General features: G+C 42.5%; 1 protein-coding gene and 1 pseudogene across 3 annotated transcripts in view; both read right to left on the bottom strand.

Moving 5' to 3' along the window:
• Positions 1 to 2,297: 2,297 nt before the first annotated feature.
• Positions 2,298 to 22,983, bottom strand: part of Nusap1 (nucleolar and spindle associated protein 1) — a 30,047-nt gene continuing 9,361 nt past the window's right edge. The window contains exons 4-11 of one of the 3 annotated variants that reach the window (XM_021150752.2): positions 19,942 to 20,110; positions 16,845 to 16,943; positions 14,932 to 15,041; positions 13,413 to 13,528; positions 12,232 to 12,389; positions 8,102 to 8,218; positions 4,860 to 4,968; positions 2,298 to 3,161 (exon numbers count right to left, since the gene is read on the bottom strand). In XM_021150752.2, coding sequence (XP_021006411.1) covers positions 3,065 to 3,161; positions 4,860 to 4,968; positions 8,102 to 8,218; positions 12,232 to 12,389; positions 13,413 to 13,528; positions 14,932 to 15,041; positions 16,845 to 16,943; positions 19,942 to 20,110 — 975 coding nt within the window. In that variant the 3' untranslated portion in view covers positions 2,298 to 3,064. Of the gene's footprint in view, positions 3,162 to 4,859; positions 4,969 to 8,101; positions 8,219 to 12,231; positions 12,390 to 13,412; positions 13,532 to 14,931; positions 15,042 to 16,844; positions 16,944 to 19,941; positions 20,111 to 22,983 lie in introns of all 3 variants that reach the window. The other 2 variants (XM_021150745.1, XM_085834554.1) reach the window with 2 other exon arrangements.
• LOC115030409 (5S ribosomal RNA) lies at positions 19,220 to 19,338 on the bottom strand (annotated as a pseudogene).

Below are 22,983 nucleotides of genomic sequence, written 5' to 3' on the forward strand. Positions count from 1 at the left end.
TGGTCATAGTGTTTTTGTCTCCCACTGTCTGAGTCAGGGTTTCTATTCCTGCACAAACATCATGACCAAGAAGCAAGTTGGAGAGGAAAGGGTTTATTCGGCTTACACTTCCATACTGCTGTTCATCACCAAGGAAGTCAGGACTGGAACTCAAACAGGTCAGGAAGCAGGAGCTGATGCAGAGGCCATGGAGGGATGTTCCTTACTGGTTTGCTTCCCCTGGCTTGCTCAGCCTGCTCTCTTATAGAACCAAGACTACCAGCCCAGAGATGTTCCCACCCACAAGGGGCATTTCTGCCTTGATCACTAATTGAGAAAATGCCTTACAGTTGTATCTCATGGGGGCATTCCCTCAACTGAAGCTCCTTTCTCTGTGATAACTCCAACTGTGTCAAGTTGACATAAAACTAGCCAGTACACCCACCAAACCCAGTTTAATTTATATTTTTAAAAGATTTAATATTTAAAACTATGTGCATATGTGTGGGCATATGCACAAGAGTGCTGGGTGCTATGCCCATGAAGATCAGAAAGGATGTGGGAACCCATTTACCTGGAATTATAGGCAGTTGTGAGCTGCCTGACTTGGGTCCTAAAAATTGAAGAGTCCTTTGTAAGAGTACCTGCTACTTACATGACAGTGCACACCTCAAAGAGAATTCCAGGACAGCCAGGGCTACAGAGAAGCTCCGTCTCAAAAACAAACAAACAAACAAACAAACAAACAAACAAAACCACCCCGTTCTATAGTTTGTTTTTAAAAAAAGCAGGGTTTTATGTGACTGAGGCAGACAGTGAGCTTCTGCTCCTCCCGCCTCTACCTCCTGAGTACTGAACTATTGCCGCAGACCTTCTTTTTCTGTGCCTGCGTAAGAACGAGTCTCTCGAGCAGATAGGCAAAGAGTCAGATGACGACAGAATCCAGCATACAAGAGAGGTGTTGAATCTGAATGTAATGTCTGGTTGAGCTTAGACTAATTATATTACAGCGAATATCATAAATTGTAAAACATAACAGATATGGTACATTGAAGTTTCCCAGGTGCAAAGGGAGTGACTGCAAAGTTTACACTATGGATCAGCATCCCTCCAGATCTAAGAGGAGTGACTACAAAAGGACTATGCTTATCTTAGAGATTAGCACCTGCTGGGGTCGGGGCTGAGTTTAATACTTTAGAGTTAATTGGGCTAGAGGAGTTTTAACCCTTGCCTGGCTTCAGGAGTAAAGTAGTGTCAAGGACTTAGGCCTTGTTAACTCTTATCTATGTCTGGAGGATTCCCATTTTTCAGTATAGTAACTTAATTTGCTGTTGGCATGGAATATAGTCTGTAATAAGAATTTCTATCTCAGTGAGAATTCCAGTCTCTTTTTGTAGATAGGTGAAATAATGACTAGTACTTAATTGGTTATTGAATAGGTTAAACTCCTTGTTGCTATCTGGAATCTAAGAACACTGGGAAAAGGCTTTAGCTATGTTAGAATACAATCTTAAAAGGCATTTACTATAAGGTAATGCTTAATAGAGTGCACGTGAGTCTATACATTAGACTAACGGTGAGTGGAGGATTAATATTATGATTTTTAAAATTTTGGGGAGAAAAATGTCAGACTTCAGGAAGAGAGTCCCCTTTGAAACCCATTGCTTCATCGGTCAGTTTCCCAGCTTTCGCTATGTCAAACTGACTCAACCAAAGTACGTGACAAACTATAGATTTATGCCACCACATTCAGCTTAGCTTTATTGATTTATAGTATAAATAGAACTGTTATTAACCTGGTTATCTTACTATTTCTGGTAGTAAGTTGCAAGGCCTTAGATTCAAAATGTAGTCAGTAACAAAGGGAAAAAAGAAAAACACTTCTTTATAGCCAGGTATGGTGCTATACATCTAACTCTGCACTCACCTGGGAGGTAGAGGCAGGGGGATCAGGAGTTCAAGGTCATCTTCAGATACAAAATGAGTTTGGGACCAGTTTGCCCTACATGAGCCCTGTATCAACAGTTGTGGGAGAGAAGTGGATGGAGGAGGTGTGAGTGTTTACTGATCTCTGATGTCCATCCAAATCCTGAGCAACTTATGCTTAAAAACAATGAGCCGCCAGGCGTGGTGGTGCATGCCTTTAATCCCAGTACTCGGGAGGCAGAGGCAGGCAGATTTCTGAGTTCGAGGCCAGCCTGGTCTACAAAGTGAGTTCCAGGACAGCCAGGGCTATACAGAGAAACCCTGTCTCGAAAAACCAAAAAAAAAAAAAAAAAACAAAAAAACAATGAGCCTATCACAGTGAACAATTTTTATTTATGAACATTGTAAGCATCACACACATCTCAGAATCTCTACACGGCAGAGCAAAGATCAGAAGGTCACCCTTTACAGCTTTCCTCTCTCTTTACTACTTGAAAGAAAAAATGTCTGCCAATGACAGTAATTCTTACAGCAGCAATCCTCAGCTTTGGTTTTGGTGGTACAGTTCAGGGACAGGTGTGTGATAGATGAGTGCTGTACAACTAAGACCCACCCTTTGCCCTGTGGCTTTTATTTAACAAGTAGAGAGTAGAGGTTTTCTAGTTTAGGATTATAATGAGTGACAGAAGGCAAATACATGAAAAGTCAGAATAAGGCTCTTATAAGCTAAAACTTTTTACCTTGATAAAATAAGATTTCAATAAGACTAATAGATTTTCCAGGCTACTGAACAAAAATGTGGTCTTCCAGCCTCCCTTTTCCTATGAGCGATATCTTATTTTCTCATGCTAAGATTCTGCTACAGCTTGTGCAGAAAAGGGTGCAGGTCATCTCCCTCGGAATTATCAGGACCTTGACATGAAAAACCTCTGTTAAGAATGAGGACAAGTCTTTTAAAAATTAGAGATGTATAAGACATTAGATGAAAACTACTTTAGTTATGAATTTTAAGGTGATAATATATTCTCAGATATAGCACAGAAGAGACACTACACAAATTATGACCAAAAGTTATGATAGAAAAGAGCTTTTGACTGAAGTAGAGAAAGAGTAAAAAACATACAAAAGAAAACAAGTTAGAGTAAAGGAACAGACAGGGTCACTGGGCTTTAGTCACACCCAGGTTTCTTCGAGCTTCCAAAAGCTTTTCTTTCTTCTCCTTTCGTTCTTGCTCATGTCTCTTCCATCGTTCTTCCCTAGGAGGGACAAACATGTTCCATGTTAGGCTCAACCTAGACTCTCTGACAGACACTGTAAACGATGTACTGCTGGCCTAACATCTAGTTAAATGGCATCTACTAGGTACTGGATTTTTCCTTTTTTTTCTTTTTTTCTTTTCTTTTCTTTTCTTTTCTTTTCTTTTCTTTTCTTTTCTTTTCTTTTCGGTTTCTCTGTATATCCCTGGCTGTCCTGGAATTCACTCTGTAGACCAGGCTGGCCTCGAACTCAGAAATCCGCCTGCCTCTGCCTCCCAAGTGCTGGGATAAAAGGGGTGAGCCACCACTGCCCGGTGGCACTAGACTCTTAAGGGTTCCAATTTGTCAGCATTGTCTGCAAAGGCTATAGTCAGTTAACTCAGCATTCTAAAGTCACACATGGAAAAAGATCCAGGGGATACCTGGGCAACTGAATTCAGCATTGGTACTTTAAATAAAAAAAAAAGTTTTGAAGAGAAGTCTCACTCTTAGAAGCCAGGCCACAGTACTAGCCTAGGGTCCAGTGACTACAGTCATGAAAACAAAGTCCAGGTTTGTGTCATCCCATAGGTAGAGAAAGGTTTTGGTGGAAACGGATATAGGCAAGAGGCAGATGATAGATAACCTGTATCAGGGGACTCTCAAGCCATAAACCTAGACTCCTTTAAGATCTGTGCTTGGCTTGGGTCTGTGTGGGGCTTCACTCCTTACAATGCCTAGTTTGCTTTAGAGTGAAGAATTTATATTTGGCCATCCATGAGCACTGGTTGTCGGCAGGGATATTTACAAGTCCTGTTGGGAAGGCAGGTCCCAAAAGAACACACTCTCAATTACCTAGAGAGGCCTGGGCAAGCAGTATTTGAGGTGCAGTGGAAACCCACTTTGGAATCTATTTTTCTAGAAATGAAAATACTTAACAAAATTTATGTTTTTAGATAGACTATCATAGCTGGGTGGTGGTGCATGCCTTAAATCCCAGCACTTAGGAGGTAGAGGCAAGAGGATCTCTGAATCCTGCCAGCCTGCTCTACGGAGTTCCAGACAGTCAGGGATACAAACCCTGTCTCAACAAAACAAAACAAAACAAAACAAAACAAAACAAAACAAAACAAAACAAAACAACAAAAACACAACAAAAAGCTATCCTGTATCCCAGGCCCCCAGCTCACTTTGAAAGAAAGATGTAAAAGTGACTGGCTGGGAAGAAGACTGATCGACTATGGCTGGAATAAGGTTTTCCCAAGCCTAGTTCCCACTCTAGTAACAGTATTGAGAGATGATAGAATCTTTAGGAGGTGGGGCCAGAGGGAAATAAAATTAGGTTACAGGAACCACCCTTAGAGGGATTAATGCCCAGCCCCAGGAGTGAATTAGCTATTCCAGGAGGAGGCTGTTGGGAAGACAGCTCAACACTGTCTAACATTGCCTAGCCTTCACACCATCGTCCCCCCCTCACTCTCGAGTGCACACGTGTTATGCTCCATCTTGTGACACAGCAGAAGGCTCTACCAGCACCTGGGGCTTCCAGAATTCCAAAGTAAACTCTATTCTCTGTAGAATGTCTAGTCTCAAGCATTTGGTTATCACAAAACGGGCTGGAGCTTTTTGCTTCTAAGCCAGCTTTCACATTCCACCCCTTGCATGCTCTGGTTCTCTCTTGAAGTTGGAAGCCCCGTGCTGTGAGGGAGTTATGCGCACCTGGTTTGGAGATGAGGTTGTTTGTAAGTTTTCCTGTGGAAGGTAACTCTGCTTACGCGTTCCTTCAGAGAATTGTTCTCTTCAGTTTGTCCCCAAGGTTTCAGCTTTCCTGGGTTAGAAAAAGGAGTGTTAACAACCTATCATTCACAGCTCCCTTTTCTCCATCTTTCAGCCTGCCTGCCTGTCAGCATTTTTACTGTTTTGTAAATATTACATGTAGACATTTAAATGTATATCCTGCACTGAGTCTTGATTTCATATTACAGATGTAAACCATATTTTCCTCTAAAAATGTGTTTTAATAAAAAAAAAAACCCGAACCCTGTATTATTCCTGTGTTTCTATGAATGTGAGTACAGCGGGTTTGAAGAGCTTCCCTGCTCCAGCAAGGGTTCTGGAACAGAACTGAGACTGTCAGGTCTGTGCAGCACAACACCCACTCAGCATTCACTGGCCTGTGTCATACATGGTTTGTCAGTGCAAACATTTTTTTTTACATTTACTTGTGTGCCATGGCATGTATGAAGTCAACAGATGACAGGCTGCCGCTGACTCTCCTACTACGTGGGTCCCAGGAATCACAAACTCAGGCTGTCAGACTTGGTAGCAAGTGGCTGTACCTGTGCTTTACCACTTACTGGTGTGTGTCATCTTTTTTTTTGTTTGTTTTTTTGGTTTCTTTTTTGTTTTTTCAATACAGGATTTCTCTGTGTAGCCCTGGCTGTCCTGGAACTCACTCTGTAGACCAGGCTGGCCTCCAACTCAGAAATCCACTTGCCTCTGCCTCCCGAGTGCTGGGATTAAAGGTGTGTGCCACCACGCCTGGCACATGTCATCTTTTTATTTTGTTTTTGTTTTTTTTTTTTTTTAACTCTGAGGAAGTCACAGGAAAAGTCCCCAGTATGGGTGGCTAGAGAGATGTAAGAGTGTCTGCTGCTTGCGCAGAAGCCCCAGGTTCAGTTCTCAGCCCCATGTCAGGAGGCTTCACGTCACCTGTCCCTGCAGGCCCAGGAGACTGGACAGCACCTGGCTTCCCTGGGCAAGTGCACTTAGAGGCACACAGACAGACAGACAGACAGCACACATCACTTTTAAACTAATTATACAACAATCCAAATAGAGCAGTTACAACCAAATAATTTATCTTACAATTATGTTAAATATCAAAATATTATTCTTTTTAAAGAAGCATTTAATAGTTTTAATATATTAAAGGTTTTCTTTTTCTTTTCTTTTCTTTTTTTTTTTTTTTGGTTTGTTTTTTTGAGACAGGGTTTCTCTGTATAGTCCTGGCTGTCCTCAAACTTGATTTATAGAGCAGGCTAGCCTCAAATTTACAGACTTCCTCTGCCTCTGCCTCCCAAGTACTGGGATTAAAGGCATGTGCTACCAGCTACCACTGGCCAGCCCTAAAGAAGTTTCTAGTAATTTGTATATGTCTGTCTGAGCAGGTGCTATTGCAAGCCAGAGTTGTGAGTTTCGACAAACTGGAATCATAGATAGATGTGAGCAACTTGATATGGGACCTGGGAATAGAACTCGGGATCTTTGGAAGAGTAATACATATTCTTAGCCGCTGAGCCATCTCTCCAGCTCAATGGTTTTTTGTTGTTGTTTTAATTTGTGTGTGTACCTGCTGAATCTTATGTGTACCACGTGCATGCAGGTGCCCACGGAAGCCAAAAAGGCTGTTGAATTCCCTGCCAGTGGAGGTGTAGACCACTTTGAACTACTTGGTATGGGTGCTTAGAACTGAGCCTGTGTTCCCTGCAAGAGTATTAGGTGCTAAGAACTTCTGAGCCATTTCTTTCTTTCTTTTTTTTTTTTTTTCTTTTTAGGTTTTTGAGACAGGGTTTCTCTGTATAGCCCTGGCTGTCCTGGAACTCACTCTGTAGACCAGGCTGGCCTCAAACTCAGAAGTCCACCTGCTTCTGCCTCCCCAGTGCTGGGATTAAAGGAATGTGCCACCACTCCCCGGCAAGCCATTTCTTTAATGTCCTCAAGACTTTTTCAGTGAGAGGGTTAGAATTAGGTAAAAGATCTACTATAAAGATGATGGCTACTGTAGTGTATTTCATAGCTGGGCATGGCGGCTCTCACTACTAATTCCACAGCTTGGGAAGCCAAAGGAAAAGAATAGCCATGAGTTCAAGGGCACACTGGAATAAAGAGGGAGTTTCACACTAGCCTGGCCTGTACAGTGAGATGCAGTCTTAAAAACACTCACTGCTCTCAGCCAATGCAATGTGCAGGGCTGGCCTCCTGCTCCTGCCGCAGTGTCCCCTGCCATGTGGGACTGAATCTTCCTATAACTACCGTGATGGCCAGCCTCATGCTCTTGCCACATCGCCTCTGCCACCAAAATGAACTATACCCACCGCCAAATGTGAGGCATAATAAACCCCGACTCTTCATACAAAACAGCACAGCAAAGGTCGGACACCAAAGACTGCATACACATAATAAAGTGAATGTGATATATAAAACTACTAAGAGCAGAACGAAAATGTTATAAAAAAATAATAAGTGAAGTGAAAATCCATCACTCTGAAGTTCAAAGTCCTTCTTGGCTTCGAGCAAATATGAGGACAACTAGAATACTTGAAGCCTGCCTCAAACAAAGAAAGGAGCAGAAACTCACAGATAATTGTCTACTCTGTTCTTAGTAGCCAAACATGAAAGGTTCACACAGGCTACCTTTAAGCTAACACTGATCTGATGACAACTTATATTTTTGGTTAACAAATTTGTAAAAGCCAGGCAGTGGTGGCACATGCCTTTAATCCCAGTGCTTGGGAGGCAGAGGCAGGTGGATTTTTGAGTTCGAGGCCAGCCTGGTCTACAGAATGAGTTCCAGGACAGCCAAGGCTACAAAGAGAAACACTGTCTTGAAAAACCAAAAAAAAAAAAAAAAAAACAAACAAACCAAAACAAAACAAATTTGTAAAGCAGATCAATTTTTTTTTTTGCTTAATGGAAAATCTTCTAGCTCAGGGATTCATGTGAAAGCAGGGTCAGAACTTTGCATGTTGGGACTTCCTCCGAGTCACAGAGTGGTCTTTTCTCTTGTAGTGTTTGGATATAGACTTCAGAGCCTCATGCCTGCCAGCAGCACACACACACACACACACACACACACACACACACACACGCATGCGCACACATACAACACACACCTCCAGCTTTCATGCAGAGCTCTGGAGTCTTCTAGTAGCCCTGCCCTCCCAGACTATCCCACATACCTTTGTGTGGCTTGTAGTTGAGGGGACGAGACAAGCTTGCTTTGAGATCAAATACTGGTTTCTTACTAGAACCTGGAGTCTGTGTTGCTTCAGTCATCAACTTGAATGGGGTAATAACTGAGAAATACAAAAAAGCCCAAATAAACAAAACATCAAAGAACTTAGTTTTTGTTTGTTTGTTTGTTTGTTTGTTTGTAAGACAGGGTTTCTCTGTATAGCCCTGGATGTCCTGGAACTCACTCTATAGATCAGGCTGGCCTTGAACTCAGAAATCCACCTGCCTCTGCCTCTCGAGTGCTGGGATTAAAGGAGTGAGCCACCACGCGTGGCCTCAAAGAACTTAATTATTGAAACAAAAAATATAGAGCTTAAAATTGTACTTCTGGGCTGTAGAGATGGCTCAGCGGTTAAGAGCACCGACTGCTATTCTGAAGGTCATGAGTTCAAATCCCAACAACCACATGGTGGCTCACAACCACCCATAATGAGATCTGACGCCCTCTTCTGGGGTGTCTGAAGACAGCTACAGTGTACTTAGATATAATAATAAATAAATCTTTAAAAAAAAACTGTACTTCTTTTTTTAAATTTTAATTTTAATTCATTTTTTTACACTCCATATTCCATTCCCCACCCCCCTTCCACCATTCGACTGCTCCATATCCCACCCACACCTCCTCCCCACCCGACCCTGTCTCTATGTGGATGCCCCCACCTCAACCCCACCTGTCCTCTAAACTCCCTGGGGCCTCCAGTCTCTTGAGAGTTAGGTGCATCATCTCTGAATGAACACAGACTGGAAAGTCCTCTATTAAAACTGTACTTCTTCGATTTGTTTTCCATGTATGAGTGTTCTGCCTACATGTGCGTTGTGTAACACGTGCATGCCCGTGCCCAGGGTTGAGAGGGCTATTGGATCTGCTTCTCCACCACATATATAACCATCATGGGGACAACAGGGCACAATGATAACAGCTTCACTTGAAAAGTAAAGGCAAGAAGTTCAAACCCGTCTCAGCTACACAAGATCCAGTCTCAAAAGCAAATTAAAAAATGAAAAGAGGGCCAGAGAAGTTTGGAGCCTGCACTGTCCTTCCAGAGAACCTGAGTTTATTCCCAGCACCCACCTTGCATGGTTCACAACTTCCTGTTAGCTCCAGCTCCAGGGGAGCTGACTCTATCTACTCACAGATAAATACACAGAATTACAGAACATTCATCAGATGCACATGGTGGTACACACCTTTAATCGCAGGACAGTGGCCAGTGGATCTATCTCTGTGAGTTCAAGTACAGCCTGGTCTACAAATCAAATCCAGGAAAGCCAGGGCTCTCTCTGTTACTCATCAAAACCTTGTCTCAAAAAAACCCAAAAAACCAAAAAACCAAAAAACTAAAACAAAACAAAAACAAAAAAACACAGGGGGTGAGGGGGCTGGTGAGATGCCTCAATGGTTAGGATGTTTAAGAGCACTGTTTGCTCTTCCAGAGGTCCTGAGTTTAATTCCCAGCAACCACATGGTGACTCACAACCATCTGTAATCAGATCTGATGCCCTCTTCTGGCATATGGATGTATATGCAGCAGGGTACTCATACATACACACACACACACACACACACACACACACACACACACACACAGAGAAACATTTTTTTTAAAATTAACTAATTAAGCTAGCACATTTATAATTTATAATCCCAGCACTGAAAAGGCAGAGGCAGGAAGACTTGTGACATAGAGACCAGTGCGGGCTGCACATATCAATCCCAGGACAGCCTGGAACAGTGTGAAACCCCTCTCTCAAATAAAGAAAAAGAAGCAATTAAATAGGGGCAAAAAGATTTGTAGCTCTATTTACTAGTAAAAGCTATTTACTATCTAGTAATGTAAATGTTTATATCATAGAGTAAAAATGAGGATGGTATAATTTATCAAGCCTTACTGCTATAGTTGAGCACCAACTATCTACCACATTTTTATTTCTTTCCCTTCACAGCGGAAGCTACTCAGTCATAATTAATGTTAACATTTGTAAAGGAAGAGATAAAATCAAGAGTCACCTAGCTAACCAATTACAAAAGAGAATTTAAGTTATCTATTGTGGTAATGGCTCAAAAGCAGGAGGTGTGAGAGTGGGGGTGGTGAGAGCCAGAGGTGAGGGTTCGCCCTTGAGTACACTAATCTTAATCCTGTTCTGAAAGAAATTATACTTCCATAGTGTGTGATATGTTCTGGAGGCAGCCATATATCTTTAGGGGATAACCTGAACTATGTCCATACCATTGAAACACTGTTAAAATAACTGAATAAGTTTGACTCATGAAACATTCTGTTGAGTTAATAAAGTCACAGAAAAAAAGTTAAAATTCAGATCTGTTAATGGGGTGGGGAACCAAAGTACCATCTTACTTTAATGAGACCCTGCATGACTTAGCAGAATGAGGTAACCGTTTTGGTCTGGGCTTCGTGTCTTTTATCTCTGAGCATGTTTGAACCCTCTTATTATTGTGAGGTAGGTGCTTTCAGGCTACAGCCCTTGGTAAAATGACATAGACACTAGCCATTTTTTTTCTGACCACCTCTGCCCAGGCCAATTCTTCCTGTTTAGAATGCTAGGCAGAATGTTTGCCAGCTGATGCTGGTATGGGTAAGGATAAGACAGGGCCAGATGAGAGGTCAACAAGGAGGAGAATTCTGGACACTTATTCTTTTCACCTCTGCACTGCACGTGTGTATGAGAGAGATACACAGAGAGGAAGAGAGCAAGCAAGAGCACATTCTGAGGTCAGGAATCATCCACTTCTCTGAGAAACATCTCTCACAATGGTCTGGGTCTCGCCAGCCGCTGAGTTCCAGAGACTGAATTCTGTCTATGTCCCCCCATCACTGGGATATAATAAACATGTTACTGCATCCAGATGTCTTTTAGACAAGGGCTCTAGGAAGCGAACTCCGGTCCAGTGCTTCAAAGAGAGGTGTTTTTACTCACTAAGTCATCTCCCTAGCCCTGAGCTTAATTTTCTGTCTTACTATTCAGTTAAGCTGGTAATCCACATAGAAACCCTGTCTCCACACCAATCACCACCACCAGCGAGGCTCTCCTCAACCTGAAATATCAATTGCTCTGCCCTAGGGACTTGGTGATCAGTTTTTTTTTTTTTTTTTTTTTTAAACTCTTGTTGTCTTCTTCTTCTTTTTTTAAAAAAAGATTTATTTTTATTTTATGTATGTGAGTACACTGTCGTCTTCAGACACAACAGAAGAGGGTATCAAATCCCATTACAGATGGTTGTGAGCCACCATGTGGTTACTGGGACTTAAACTCAGGGCCTCTGAAAGAGCAGCCAGTGCTCTTAACTGCTGAGTCATCTCTCCAGCCCACTTAGTAATCATTTTTGTATAATCAAAGCTATCAGACTGACATTTTCAAGGAGACTGTAAGGAGAATCTTGGTGTGAATGTATGTGTGTGTGTGTGTGTGTGTGTGTGTGTGTGAGAGAGAGAGAGAGAGAGCGAGCGCACGTGCATGTGATCAAATCTATGGCCTTGCACACAGTATGTAAGTCTCTACTACTGCGGTGCACATTTTCATTTGCGTCCTGCCATCACTATTGCACCTGGGCAGGGTTTAATGAACCTCACTGTCAGGCAAGTAGTTAGCGCACGTAAGTCCCCAGGTTCAATATCCAGTAACACAAAAAGAAGTAAAACAAAACCCGTTAGTGGGGCTTGGAGGTGGCACCTAAGTAGAGCAGATAGATGTTGAGAGCATCTTCCTGTCCCACTGCCGAACCTGTCCGTGAAGCCTGGGCTTTGGAAGCCTGTTCCTGTCAAAGGCATGGAGGACCACAGAGATTGATTTCCAAGATCTTTTTCTTAAATCTGAGTCCTAGAAGGGCTGAAAGTACTTCAGGAAGGGTCACTGTCCTAGGACTCCTTTTCAATAGAATGGAGCTTGTAGCAGGTGTGTGTGGTTTTTAGCTTATGTCTCTGGCATTTCTTTCACCAGGGTAAATGAAAAATATCCTATCATGGTTTTGCACTTGACTTTATACATATGTAGAGACGTTAGAGAAAGAGGCACGTTTAATTTGGGGAAGTTACAGATTTAAAAAACTTTCTTTTACCTGCAGTAGAAGTCCTTTCAGTGGCCTTTGACTTGGGTGTCCTGAGCACAGCCGGGCCTTTTGAAGCACTCCCAGGTGCAGTCACACGTGGAGACTTTCTGGCTGGTGTCTTGGTCAGTGAGCACTTATGTTCATTGTCTTTAGTAGCAGCTGAAAACCTAAGTGCAAGAATGGAGAGAAAGATATGAGTCTTTGTACGGAGAGGAACTAAGGTTAAGCTTGTAAATGAGACCCCTGGACCATCACCAGGTGCTTTGGTGGCAGCAGCTGCCTCGAATGATCTCATTTGGTGGAGTGATATAAATGAGGACTCTCTACTCAGGCTGAATGTCAGACATGTATCTTAGTGATGTGCTGGCTGGTTTATATCAACTTGCCACAAGCTAGATTTATCTAAAAGAAGGGAACCCCAGGTGAGACAATGTTTCCATAAGATCCAGCTATAAATTAATCAGTGACTGATGATGGGGGGAGAGCCCAGCCACTTGTGGGTAGGGACACTGAGCTGGGTGTAACCACTGGGCTGGTGGTCCTGGGTTTATAAGGAAGCAGACTGAACATGCCATGAGGAGCAAGCCAGTAAGCAGTATCCCCTCCGTGGCATCATCTCCTGCCTCCAGGTTTCCACCCTGTCTGAGCTTCTGTCATGACCTCCTCCAAGGATGAAGATGGATGTAGATGTGTAAGCCAAACAAACCCTTTCCCCCTCAAATTGCTTTTGGTCATGGTGTTTCATCACTGAAATAAATAGTCCCCCTAGGACTGGGGAAATACAGACAGGTGAACTCCTAGCGCTGGTGAGCCAGCTAGACTAGCCTACTTGGTAAGTTCCAGGCTGGTGGGAGATTCTGTCTTCAAAAACTATAGATGGATTGTGATGACAACTGGAGGATGTCCTCTATCCAACAAACCTAAACACACACATAGACACACTGGCACACACACATACACACAGAGACACTGACATACACACAGACACACTGACACACACAGAGACACACAGACATGCACACAGGCACAGGCACAGAGATACACACATACACACACACAGGATACACTGCAAACATATCTGAACACGAGGAGTGTAGCTCAGTGGTAGAGCCCTTGTCTAACACCCATGGCCCTGGACTTACACATGTGCATACACACCCAAGTAACCTTCTCAGAGAAAATCGTTTTACCTGACATTCATTTTAGTTGCGGAGTGGCCTTGTGGGCACTGCTGCCTGGCAGGAGTACAGGGTACAGAGAGTCTTCCTCTTGGAGGAACTGGGGTCAAGATCCCTTTTTTGTCAAGCTGCTTTGAAAAGAAGAATAAACGCCATTTTAGAATCTTGGTCTCAGGCTGCAGGCTAGCTCTAGCTCAGTGGGTAAGGACAGAAGCCTGGAGACCTGTGTTCCTTCCCCACAACCACATGGGAGGAGAGAGCCAACCCTCAGAAGCACACACACAATACGACTTTGAGGTAATAGCTTGTTCTCAAGCCGGGTGGAGTGGTACATCCCTGTAAGCCCACCACTTGGAAGGTGGAGTGAGGACAACCAGGAGTCTATGGCAGCCTCACCAAGAGACATCTCAAGGCTACATTGGACTACAGACCTACAACGCTATTCTCAAGATAAACATAGACTATTAAAACAGAAAACGAAAAATAAAAGGAAGAGCAATGTTCTGGAAAAGCAGCCAAGTAAATGTTTTTATTTTTTCTTTAGTTTTGGATTAATTTGATGTGTACAGGTTTTTGCCCGCGTGTATGTATGTCATGCGCCATGTGATGCTTGGTGCCCAGGGAAGGCAGAAGACGGTGTTGCATCCCCTGGAAGTGCAGTCACACACCGTTGTGAGCTTCCATACAGGGCTAGGAATTGAACCTGGGTCCTCTGGAAGAACAGTCAGTGCTAGCATGCACTCTTCACTGCTGAGGAGCCACCTCTCCAGCTCTACTCAGTCCCCTTTTTTTCTTTTTCCTTTTTTTTTTTTTTTTTTTGGTTTTCTGAGACAGGGTTTCTCTGTGTAGCCCTGGCTGTCCTGGAAATCACTTTGTAGACCAGGCTGGTCTCGAACTCAGAAATCTGCCTGCCTCTGCCTCCCGAGTGCTGGAATTAAAGACCTGTGCCACCATTATCATCTTTGTTTTTTGGGTTTTTTTTTTTGTTTTTTTGTATTTCGAGACAGGGTTTCTCTGTGTAGCCCTGGCTGTCCTGGAACTCACTCTGTAGACCAGGCTGGCCTTGAAAACCTGTCTCAAAAAACAAAAAATACAAACACAAATGAACAAGATGTAGCTGGAGAGATGGCTCAGTGGTTAAGAGTACTAAATATTCAGCCCGGCGTGGTGGCAGATGCCTTTAATCCCAGCACTTGGGAGGCAGAGGCAGGTGGATTTCTGAGTTCGAGGCCAGCCTGGTCTACAGAGTGAGTTCCAGGACAGCCAAGGCTACACGAAGAAACCCTGTCTTGAAAAACCAAAAAAAAAAAACAAAACCAAAAACCAAACAAGAGTAGTAAATATTCTTCCAGAAGACCGGGGTTCAGTTCCCAGGATGCATAGCAGCTCACAACCACCTCTAACTCCTATTTCAGGGAACTCAACCCGACTCTCATCTCCATGGGAACCAGGCAGGTACATATATACATATAGGCAAAACACACAAAACAAAATGAATAAACAATAAAAACCATGCATTTAGTCTGCATACCTTTAGTTCATTAAGTGAACTGTGTTCTTTAAGGTGTTTCTTTTTCCTCACAATATATTCATCAATGGATTCCATTTTCTTAAAATGAGCCTCATGAAGCTTCTTAAAGTCTAGAACATTCCAAAGTATGAGAACTAGTAAGATAAAAGTTCATTGCTGGGCGTGGTGGCGCACGCCTTTAATCCCAAGCACTTGGGAGGCAGAGGCAGGCGGATTTCTGAGTTCGAGGCCAGCCTGGTCTACAAAGTGTACTCCAGGAAAGCCAGGGCTACACAGAGAAACCCTGTCTCAAAAAGCTAAAAAAAAAAAAAAAAAAAAAAAAAAAAGATAAAAGATAAAAGTCCATTTTAATCTTCCCTGTGTTTTTATCAACATTTATTCTCTTTATTCTCTAGACATTCAACTTTAATATCATCTTGGCTAAAACATTAATTCCAGATCACTCAGCTTTCACAGACTTGGGGCAAAGCATGCTCAGGTTAGAGATCATCAAATGTTCACTGTCCCCAGTGACCAATTCCCTGACATCTTGGTTTGAAGAAGAAAAGAGTTGTCTTTTTCCAATCCAGTTAGTTAAAGGGCCTTTATTTAATCATTACTAAATAGACTGATAGTGTGTGTGTGTGTGTGTGTGTGTGTGTGTGTGTGTGTGAGTGATTGAAGTCCAGGGCTTCCTAAGCACATGTTCATCCCTCTAGCTTGTGAAAATTGACAGTTTATATGCCGAGAAAGCACTGAGTTAAGGATTTCCATGCAGGGTCAGGCAGTAAATGTTAGGCTATGGTTTCTGTCTCCTTTTGTTTTAATCCCCTTAAGAATTAAACATGGGGGGGGGTATGGGGGACCTTTGGGATAGCATTGAAAATGTAAATGAGGAAAATACCTAATAAAAAAATAAATAAAATAAATAAATAAACCAAAAAAAAAAAAAAGAATTAAACATCATGCTGAATGTGGTGGCACATGCCTATAAACATAGCACATAGTAGGAAGAGACATGAAGATTAAAAATTCAAAACCAGCTTTGGATACACAGTGAGTTTGGGGCTCCCTAGGCTATATTAAGACCCTGTCTCAAGAAAACCAAAAGGCAAAAACTTTAGGTCAAACGATTTAGAACTAATCATGGCGAGCAGGAGTAGTCTGTCAGCCTCTACCCTGCCCTATTCCGTTACTGTATGTCTTCTTCCTTTCTTCATTATCGTTTTATATGTATGAATGTTTTGTCTGCACATATGTTTGTATATGACTTGTATACCTGGTGCTCAAGGAGGTCAGAAGAAAGGGTTAGATGCCCTGAAGCTGGAGTTACCGATGGTTTTGTGAGCCACTAGGTAGGTGCTGAGAATTGGACTTGGGTCTTCTGCAAGAGCAACAAGCGCTCTTTATCTCTGAACCATCTCTCCATCTCCAATTACTGAATACATGATGAACAGTATTCTACTATAAATATATAATAATCTATGTCTCAAACACCATAAGAAAATTGTTCTTGTCTTTTTGGTGTATTAACACAGAATGTCACACTATAAGACAGGCTTGTCCAAACCATGTAACCAAGACTCTGTCTCCCAAATGCTGAGTACAACATAGACCTAGTATTTCACAGATGTTATATCATCAGATATTTATTGAAGCCTTTCCGTGTGCTATTTGATGTGTTAGGCATTAAGTAGTGGAAAACATATTCTCAAGTTGGCATATGCCAACCCACTGAAGCCTGAATTACAGCCATCCCCCATTGAGAAAATCAGTCTGAGGATCAGGTGCGCAGTCCCAAAGCCAGGAGCCTGCAATGGTGGATCGCGAGCCCTGGTCCCCCACATCTGAGATGTTAGCTGCTGCGAACCACTGCCTATCCACCAAGAGTCTAAAGGAGGGCAGCTGCTGGCTTGATTTGTGTACAGACTTACTTGGTGTCGTGGCTGAAGTCCTTTTATTGTTCCCAAGTTTAGAAAACTCATCCGTGCATAGAGATCTTTTTTCTAAAGGCTTCTTTGAATCTTTACTGTCTAAATAGGCAAATATAAAATAAATAACATTTTTCTATTAAAATGTTGACTTGAATAATTAAAGATATTAAACACTTCTAAGAAACATCTGTCTGGCCGGGTGTGGTGGTGCACACCTTTAATCCCAGCACTTGGGAGGCAGAGGCAGGTGGATTTCTGAATTTGAGGCCAGCCTGGTCTACAGAGTGAGTTCCAGGATAGCCAGGGCTACATAGAGAAACTCTGTCTCAAAAAACCAAAAACAAAAAAGAGAAAGAACCATCTGTCTGGGGCTGAAGATGTAGTTGGGTACTTGAGCACTTGCCTAGCAAGTACAGGCCCTGGGTTCCATCTTTAGCACTATCAAAAACTAGACAAAGAAACAAAAAAGCATAAATTATTTTATCTGCTTCTTCTTGTTACATGTTATTTGTTTGGTATCACAGAGATGAAATGTGTTTAAATAGCCTTTTTAATAACTGCAGGTATTATTTAACCAAGACACATCAAGTGGGCTTCTTTTGAGACAGGGTATCTTTATGTAGTCCTAGTTCTGAAATTTACTATGAAGACCAGGCTGGCCTTGAAAACATACAAATCTGCCTTTCTCTGCCTCCTGATTGTTGGGATTCAAGTGATGACCACTACACCAGGCAGAGAAGTCATTGTTCCTTAATGTTAGATGAGAGATTGATTCTTTGTACATTGTGTAAGAAAACTCTTATTTAAGAAGTATACATTGAAGCCAGCATATGTCTATAATTCCAGCACTTGGGACTGGATATGGGGAGATCAAGAACGTTCTTGGCTACATAATGAGTTCCAGGCCAATGGAGGTTAGATGAAATTATGTTTTTTAAAAAAGAAGTCAAAAGAATAAAATAATGCACACATCCTTCAATCAAGAAGCCCCACGTAACACATATGAGGCACATATCAACAACTTCTCTCAGAGTTCAGGGGAAAGTACATATGTGTGTGTGTGTGTGTGTGTGTGTGTGTGTGTGTGTGTGTGTGAGGGGAAGGGGGGAAGAAAGAGAGAGAGAGGGAGGTAAGGGATGAGGAGAGAAGAGTGAGGGGAGGATGTTAGAAATTGTTAACAGTTGGGAAGTCTGAGTGGCATTCTGCACCACATTTCGTTGGTCCCTGTAACAGGCCATCACCTCCCTAAATTCTTCCTGTTCATCTTCCAGCAAGTGTCAGAGCCAGGCAGAGATCTCCATGGCAACTGGCAGGCTTCCTAAGAAATAAAACAGAGAGCACAAAGTGCTGTGGGGGGTGGGGGAGTGAGAGGGGGGCAACTCAATTTTCTAAAACTAAAAGGGCTGGAGAGATGGCTCAGCAGTTAAGCACTTGTTGCTATTGGAGCACTTGGTTCAAGTTCCCAGCACCCATATGGTGACTCACAACCATCTGTAACTCCAGTTGTAGAGGATCTGATGCCCTCTTCTACTCCACAGACACCAGGCATGTACCAGGTAAACATACATACCTGAAAGCAAAATATTCATACACATAAATTTTAAAAATCTATAAAATAAAAACAAAGAAATGAAAAATAAATTATTAGTTGAGAAAGTTTGCAGAACATGTGGGTTATTTTGTCTTGTTTTGAGACAGTCTCTTGCTATGCAGACCAGCTTGGTCTGGAGCTTACTCTGTAGATCAGAGTAGCCTTGAACTCTGCAGATCCACCTTCTCAGTCTCTTAAATGCTGGAATTAGGGAAAGGGAAGTGGAAGACTGAAAAAGACAGGTATTCACTCACTATGTAAAAGTGGGTGTCACCCCTCCCTGTAAGCAGCCTAGTTAAAGAAGCAGGCAAGTGTTTATAACAGCCAAGTTCTGCAGAAAGGCTAATGAGAACAAAATGGGCTCTCTTGACACCAAGAGAATGACCATCCCAAACTCTCCAGAAATCTCTTATTCTGGTCTGGATAAAAGTCATGGCTTAGTCACTGAGCACTTGCCTGACAGCTCAAGCTCCTGGGTTTGGTCCCTGTACCAAATAACAAATGTTAAATAAAACTCAGTGGTCTTCTGCATTTATTTCTCGGCTTTGCTTTAATTGCAAAACATGTGAAAGTTCCAAGTGTGGCTATGGTGAACTGTGATTCTCCAAAGATGAGTTCGTTCCCTAAGTCTAGCACTGTAATGTCAACTCTCTTAGGAACAGGGTCTCAAGATACTTAGTCAAACAGAGGTTGTTCGGTAGGTAGTGTTTCAATAAGACCAGTGTCCTTAGAAGAGTGTTAGACACTCAACCCACAACTCTTTCTTTTTAATATTTATTTATTTAGCCTTCAGCCCCTGGTATTCCCAGGTGGTCTCCCATCCAAGTACTAACCAGGCCCAACCTTGCTTAGCTTCCAAGATCACACAAGATGCGGCATGTTCAGGGTGGTATAGCCATAGACAACCCCAGAACTCTTAAGGCTAAGGTAGGAAGACTGCTGGGAGTTTGAGGCCTGCCTGGGTTACAGTTTGAGAATCTATCACAGGCCAAATGAACAAGATAAATGTCATGTGATAACAGAGGCAGAGAGCAGGGCATGGCACCAGGACAAGGAACAACAGACATGCACAGCCACTACAAGAACAAGAAGCAAAGAAGGTACCCAGAGTCTTGGAAAAGCACGGTTTACTGATGCTTTGACTTAAGAGTCATATCTCCCAAATCTATACATGAATCAATTTCTCTTCTTTTTTTTTTTTGGGGGGGGGGTGTTTTTGTTTTCTATTTTTGTGTTATTTTGTTGGGGTTTTTATTTGTTTGTTTTTTGAGACAGGGTCTTCTCTCTATTCTATTGTCCTTGCTGTCCTAGAACCTACTATGTATACCACATTGGCCTTGAGCTCATAGAGATCCACCTTGTCTGTCTCCCAAATATTGGGATTAAAAGCATGCAATCACACATGGCTCAATTTCTGTATTTTAAACTGCCTGGCTTGCATTCCTAGGGAAATAATACACATGGTCCCCCTAGCAGTTTTAGTTTGATAATGTTATTAGCACATACCATTTACTTCTCCTTCTCCTGAAGAAGCTGCATTGCCGTCCTCTGGCCTCTGCTCCGGCAGAGAAGGAACTTCTGCTGTATCTCTGGGGTCTTGATTTTCCTGATTTTCTTGATTTTGGAAGTTACTACTATCAGTTCCTTTCATCTCCAAATCATCCTGCAACAAATTCTGAAAGGAAAAAAACCAAGAGAATAACCAAGAGAGGATGAAAAAAAAAGTGGGTGTGAGTGTTGTAGGGGGTTGGTGAGAGGAACAAGATGGGGTTAAGGCTTCTGAGCATGTTTGACCCAGTGCTTCTAATTATAATTTCCAAGCAGGTACTAGAGGTCACTAGGAAGAATGGAAAGATTTGTTCACTTATGGATACAGACCCAGCTTCCTGACGCGTGGACTCATGCAAGTAAACACTACACACAGTGGCAAGGGCCTGCAAGAGTGAACAGTCTCTGCACAGGAAGTAGCCCAATTTGATCCAAGACCAAATCCGAAGTGAACCTATGAACTGCCAGGACCCTCATGGTGGAAGGGGAAACCAAGTTCATTGAGTTGTCTTCTGGCTTCTACATGCCAGCCATGGCATGTACCCCAGCCCCCCACACCCTTCCCAACAAACCATACGATGTTTTTAATGTAATTGAGGGGCTAAAGAGATGGCATAATGGTTAAGCAGAAGCCTTGAGTTTGATTACTGGCATCACATATCAGGTCACCATCTCTAACTCCAATTCCAGGGGATCCAATGCCCTCTCTAGCCTCCCAGGGCACATGATATGTGACATACATGTAGGCCAAACACTCATCACATAAAATATAATGAAAAAAAAAATTTTTTTTTTCGAGACAGGGTTTCTCTGTGTAGCCCTGGCTGTCGTGGCACTCACTCTGTAGACCAGGCTGGCTTCGAACTTAGAAATCCGCCTGCCTCTGCTTCCCAAGTGCTGGGATTAAAGTCAAGAGCCACCATGCCCAGCATAAAATGAAAAATTAAATTAAAAAAAATTATTAAGGCTGAGCATAGTGGCATACACATTTAATCTCAGCCACACAACGAATGACTAAGCAGAAACAGGTGGATTTCTTTTTTTTTTATTTTTTTATTTTTTTTAAGAGTTATTTATTTATTATATGTAAGTACACTGTAGCTGTCTTCAGACACTCCAGAAGAGGGAGTCAGATCTCATTACAGATGGTTGTGAGCCACCATGTGGTTGCTGGGATTTGAACTCTGGACCTTTGGAAGAGCAGTCGGGTGCTCTTACCCACAGAGCCATCTCACCAGCCCACAGGTGGATTTCTCAGAGTTAGTTCAAGGCTGGCCTGTTCTACAAAATGAGTTCCAGAACAGCAATGGCTATATAGTGAAACCCTGCCCCACTCAAAAAATAAAAAAATAAAATAAAGGGGGTAATTAAGAAAAAACAATTTAGCTAGGCAGTGGTGGCACACGCCTTTAATCCCAGCACTTGGGAGGCAGAGGCAGGTGGATTTCTGAGTTCGAGGCCAGCCTGGTCTACAGAGTGAGTTCCAGGACAGCCAGGGCTATACAGAGAAACTCTGTCTCGGGGAAAAAAAAGAAAAGAAAAAAAAGAAAAAGTTATTTAAAATTTTATTTTTTTAATTAAAAAAAAAAAGAAAGAAAGAAATTAGGTCAGGCATGTTAGCTCAACACTTGAGCTGAAGCAGGAGAATTACCACGAGTTTAAGAGCAGCTGGGGTTATAGAGTTAGACTCTAATTCAGAAAAACTACCACCACCAACAAGAGATCTGGCATGGTGGTACATGCCTTTAAGTTGAGTCTAGTCTACATTTTGAGTACTAGACTAGCCAGAGCTATATTGTGAGACCCTGTCTCAAAGGGGAAGAGAGAGAGAAAGGGAGATAGAGAGGGAAAGAAAGAAAGGAGGGAGAGGGAGAGAAGAGATATTATGTGGTAAAATTTATATTTGATTTCTGCTGCTGTTTCACTATGTAGCACCAACTGTGTTTAACCTTATACCCTCGTGTCTCTGCTTCCCCCACTGACATTCTAGCTGTATGCCTTTATGCCTGGGAAGAGAAGTGCCATGTGAATAAGAGCCAAGAGTAAAATCAGTGTGATCAAAGCAAGCGAGGAAGCACCTAGTTACTCAACATGACCACACAAGCACAGACTGAGCATCACCAGGCCAGGAGCAAACTAAGGAAGAGACCTTAAAGCTCCACACTTCAGGCTGGTCCCTCCTTCTTCCATCTTTATTACAGACCACCTATGTGACCACCATGTGAGCACTCATATTATTCAATCAATTTTTGTAGGATTGCATGAATATATGAATGCCAGAGGAGGGCATTGTGGGGGAGGGGACTCTCTCTATTATTCTCCACTTTGTTCCTTTAAGGCAGGATCTCTCATGAACTTGAAGATTTTTTTTTTTAATATTTTAAAATTTTTTTTTTAAGATTTATTTATTGTATGAGTACACTGTTGCTGTCTTCAGACACTCCAGAAGAGGGCATCGTATCCTGTTACTGATGGTTGTGAGCCACCATGTGGTTGCTGGGAATTGAAATCAGGACCTCTGGAAGAACAGTCAGTGCTCTTAACTGCTGAGCCATCTCTCCAGCCCCCAAACTTGGATATCTTGTTTTTAGGTTAGACCAGTGGCCAACAAGCCCCAGAGATACTGTTTTCACTCTCCTCAGAGATAGCTACAATTACAGGTTTGCATGGGACCATGTCTGGCTTTCACATGGGTACTGAGATCCGAACTGCACAGCAGCAAGCTCTCTTAATCCCTTAGCCAACCCTCATCTGTCTCCAGCCCCTTAAATGGGCATCTAATTTATACTTAGTACTAGTCATTTCTTCCCGAGTGCTAGGGTCAGGTGTACAGTGGGAGCACAGCAGACATGTGTCTCGACTTTTGAGGAGCCTGCAGAACACAGTATATTTCCAGTCATCTAGCATCATGAAGGAAGGTAAATGGAAGCTCACTAAAAGTGTGCCAGTTATGGTAGATAGACTGTGCTAGTTCTGGTGGCTTCTCTTCAGTTTGCACAG

This window comes from Mus caroli, unplaced genomic scaffold (assembly GCF_978045245.1).
Source record: "Mus caroli unplaced genomic scaffold, Mus_caroli_1 scaffold_2, whole genome shotgun sequence".
NCBI lineage: Eukaryota > Metazoa > Chordata > Mammalia > Rodentia > Muridae > Mus > Mus caroli.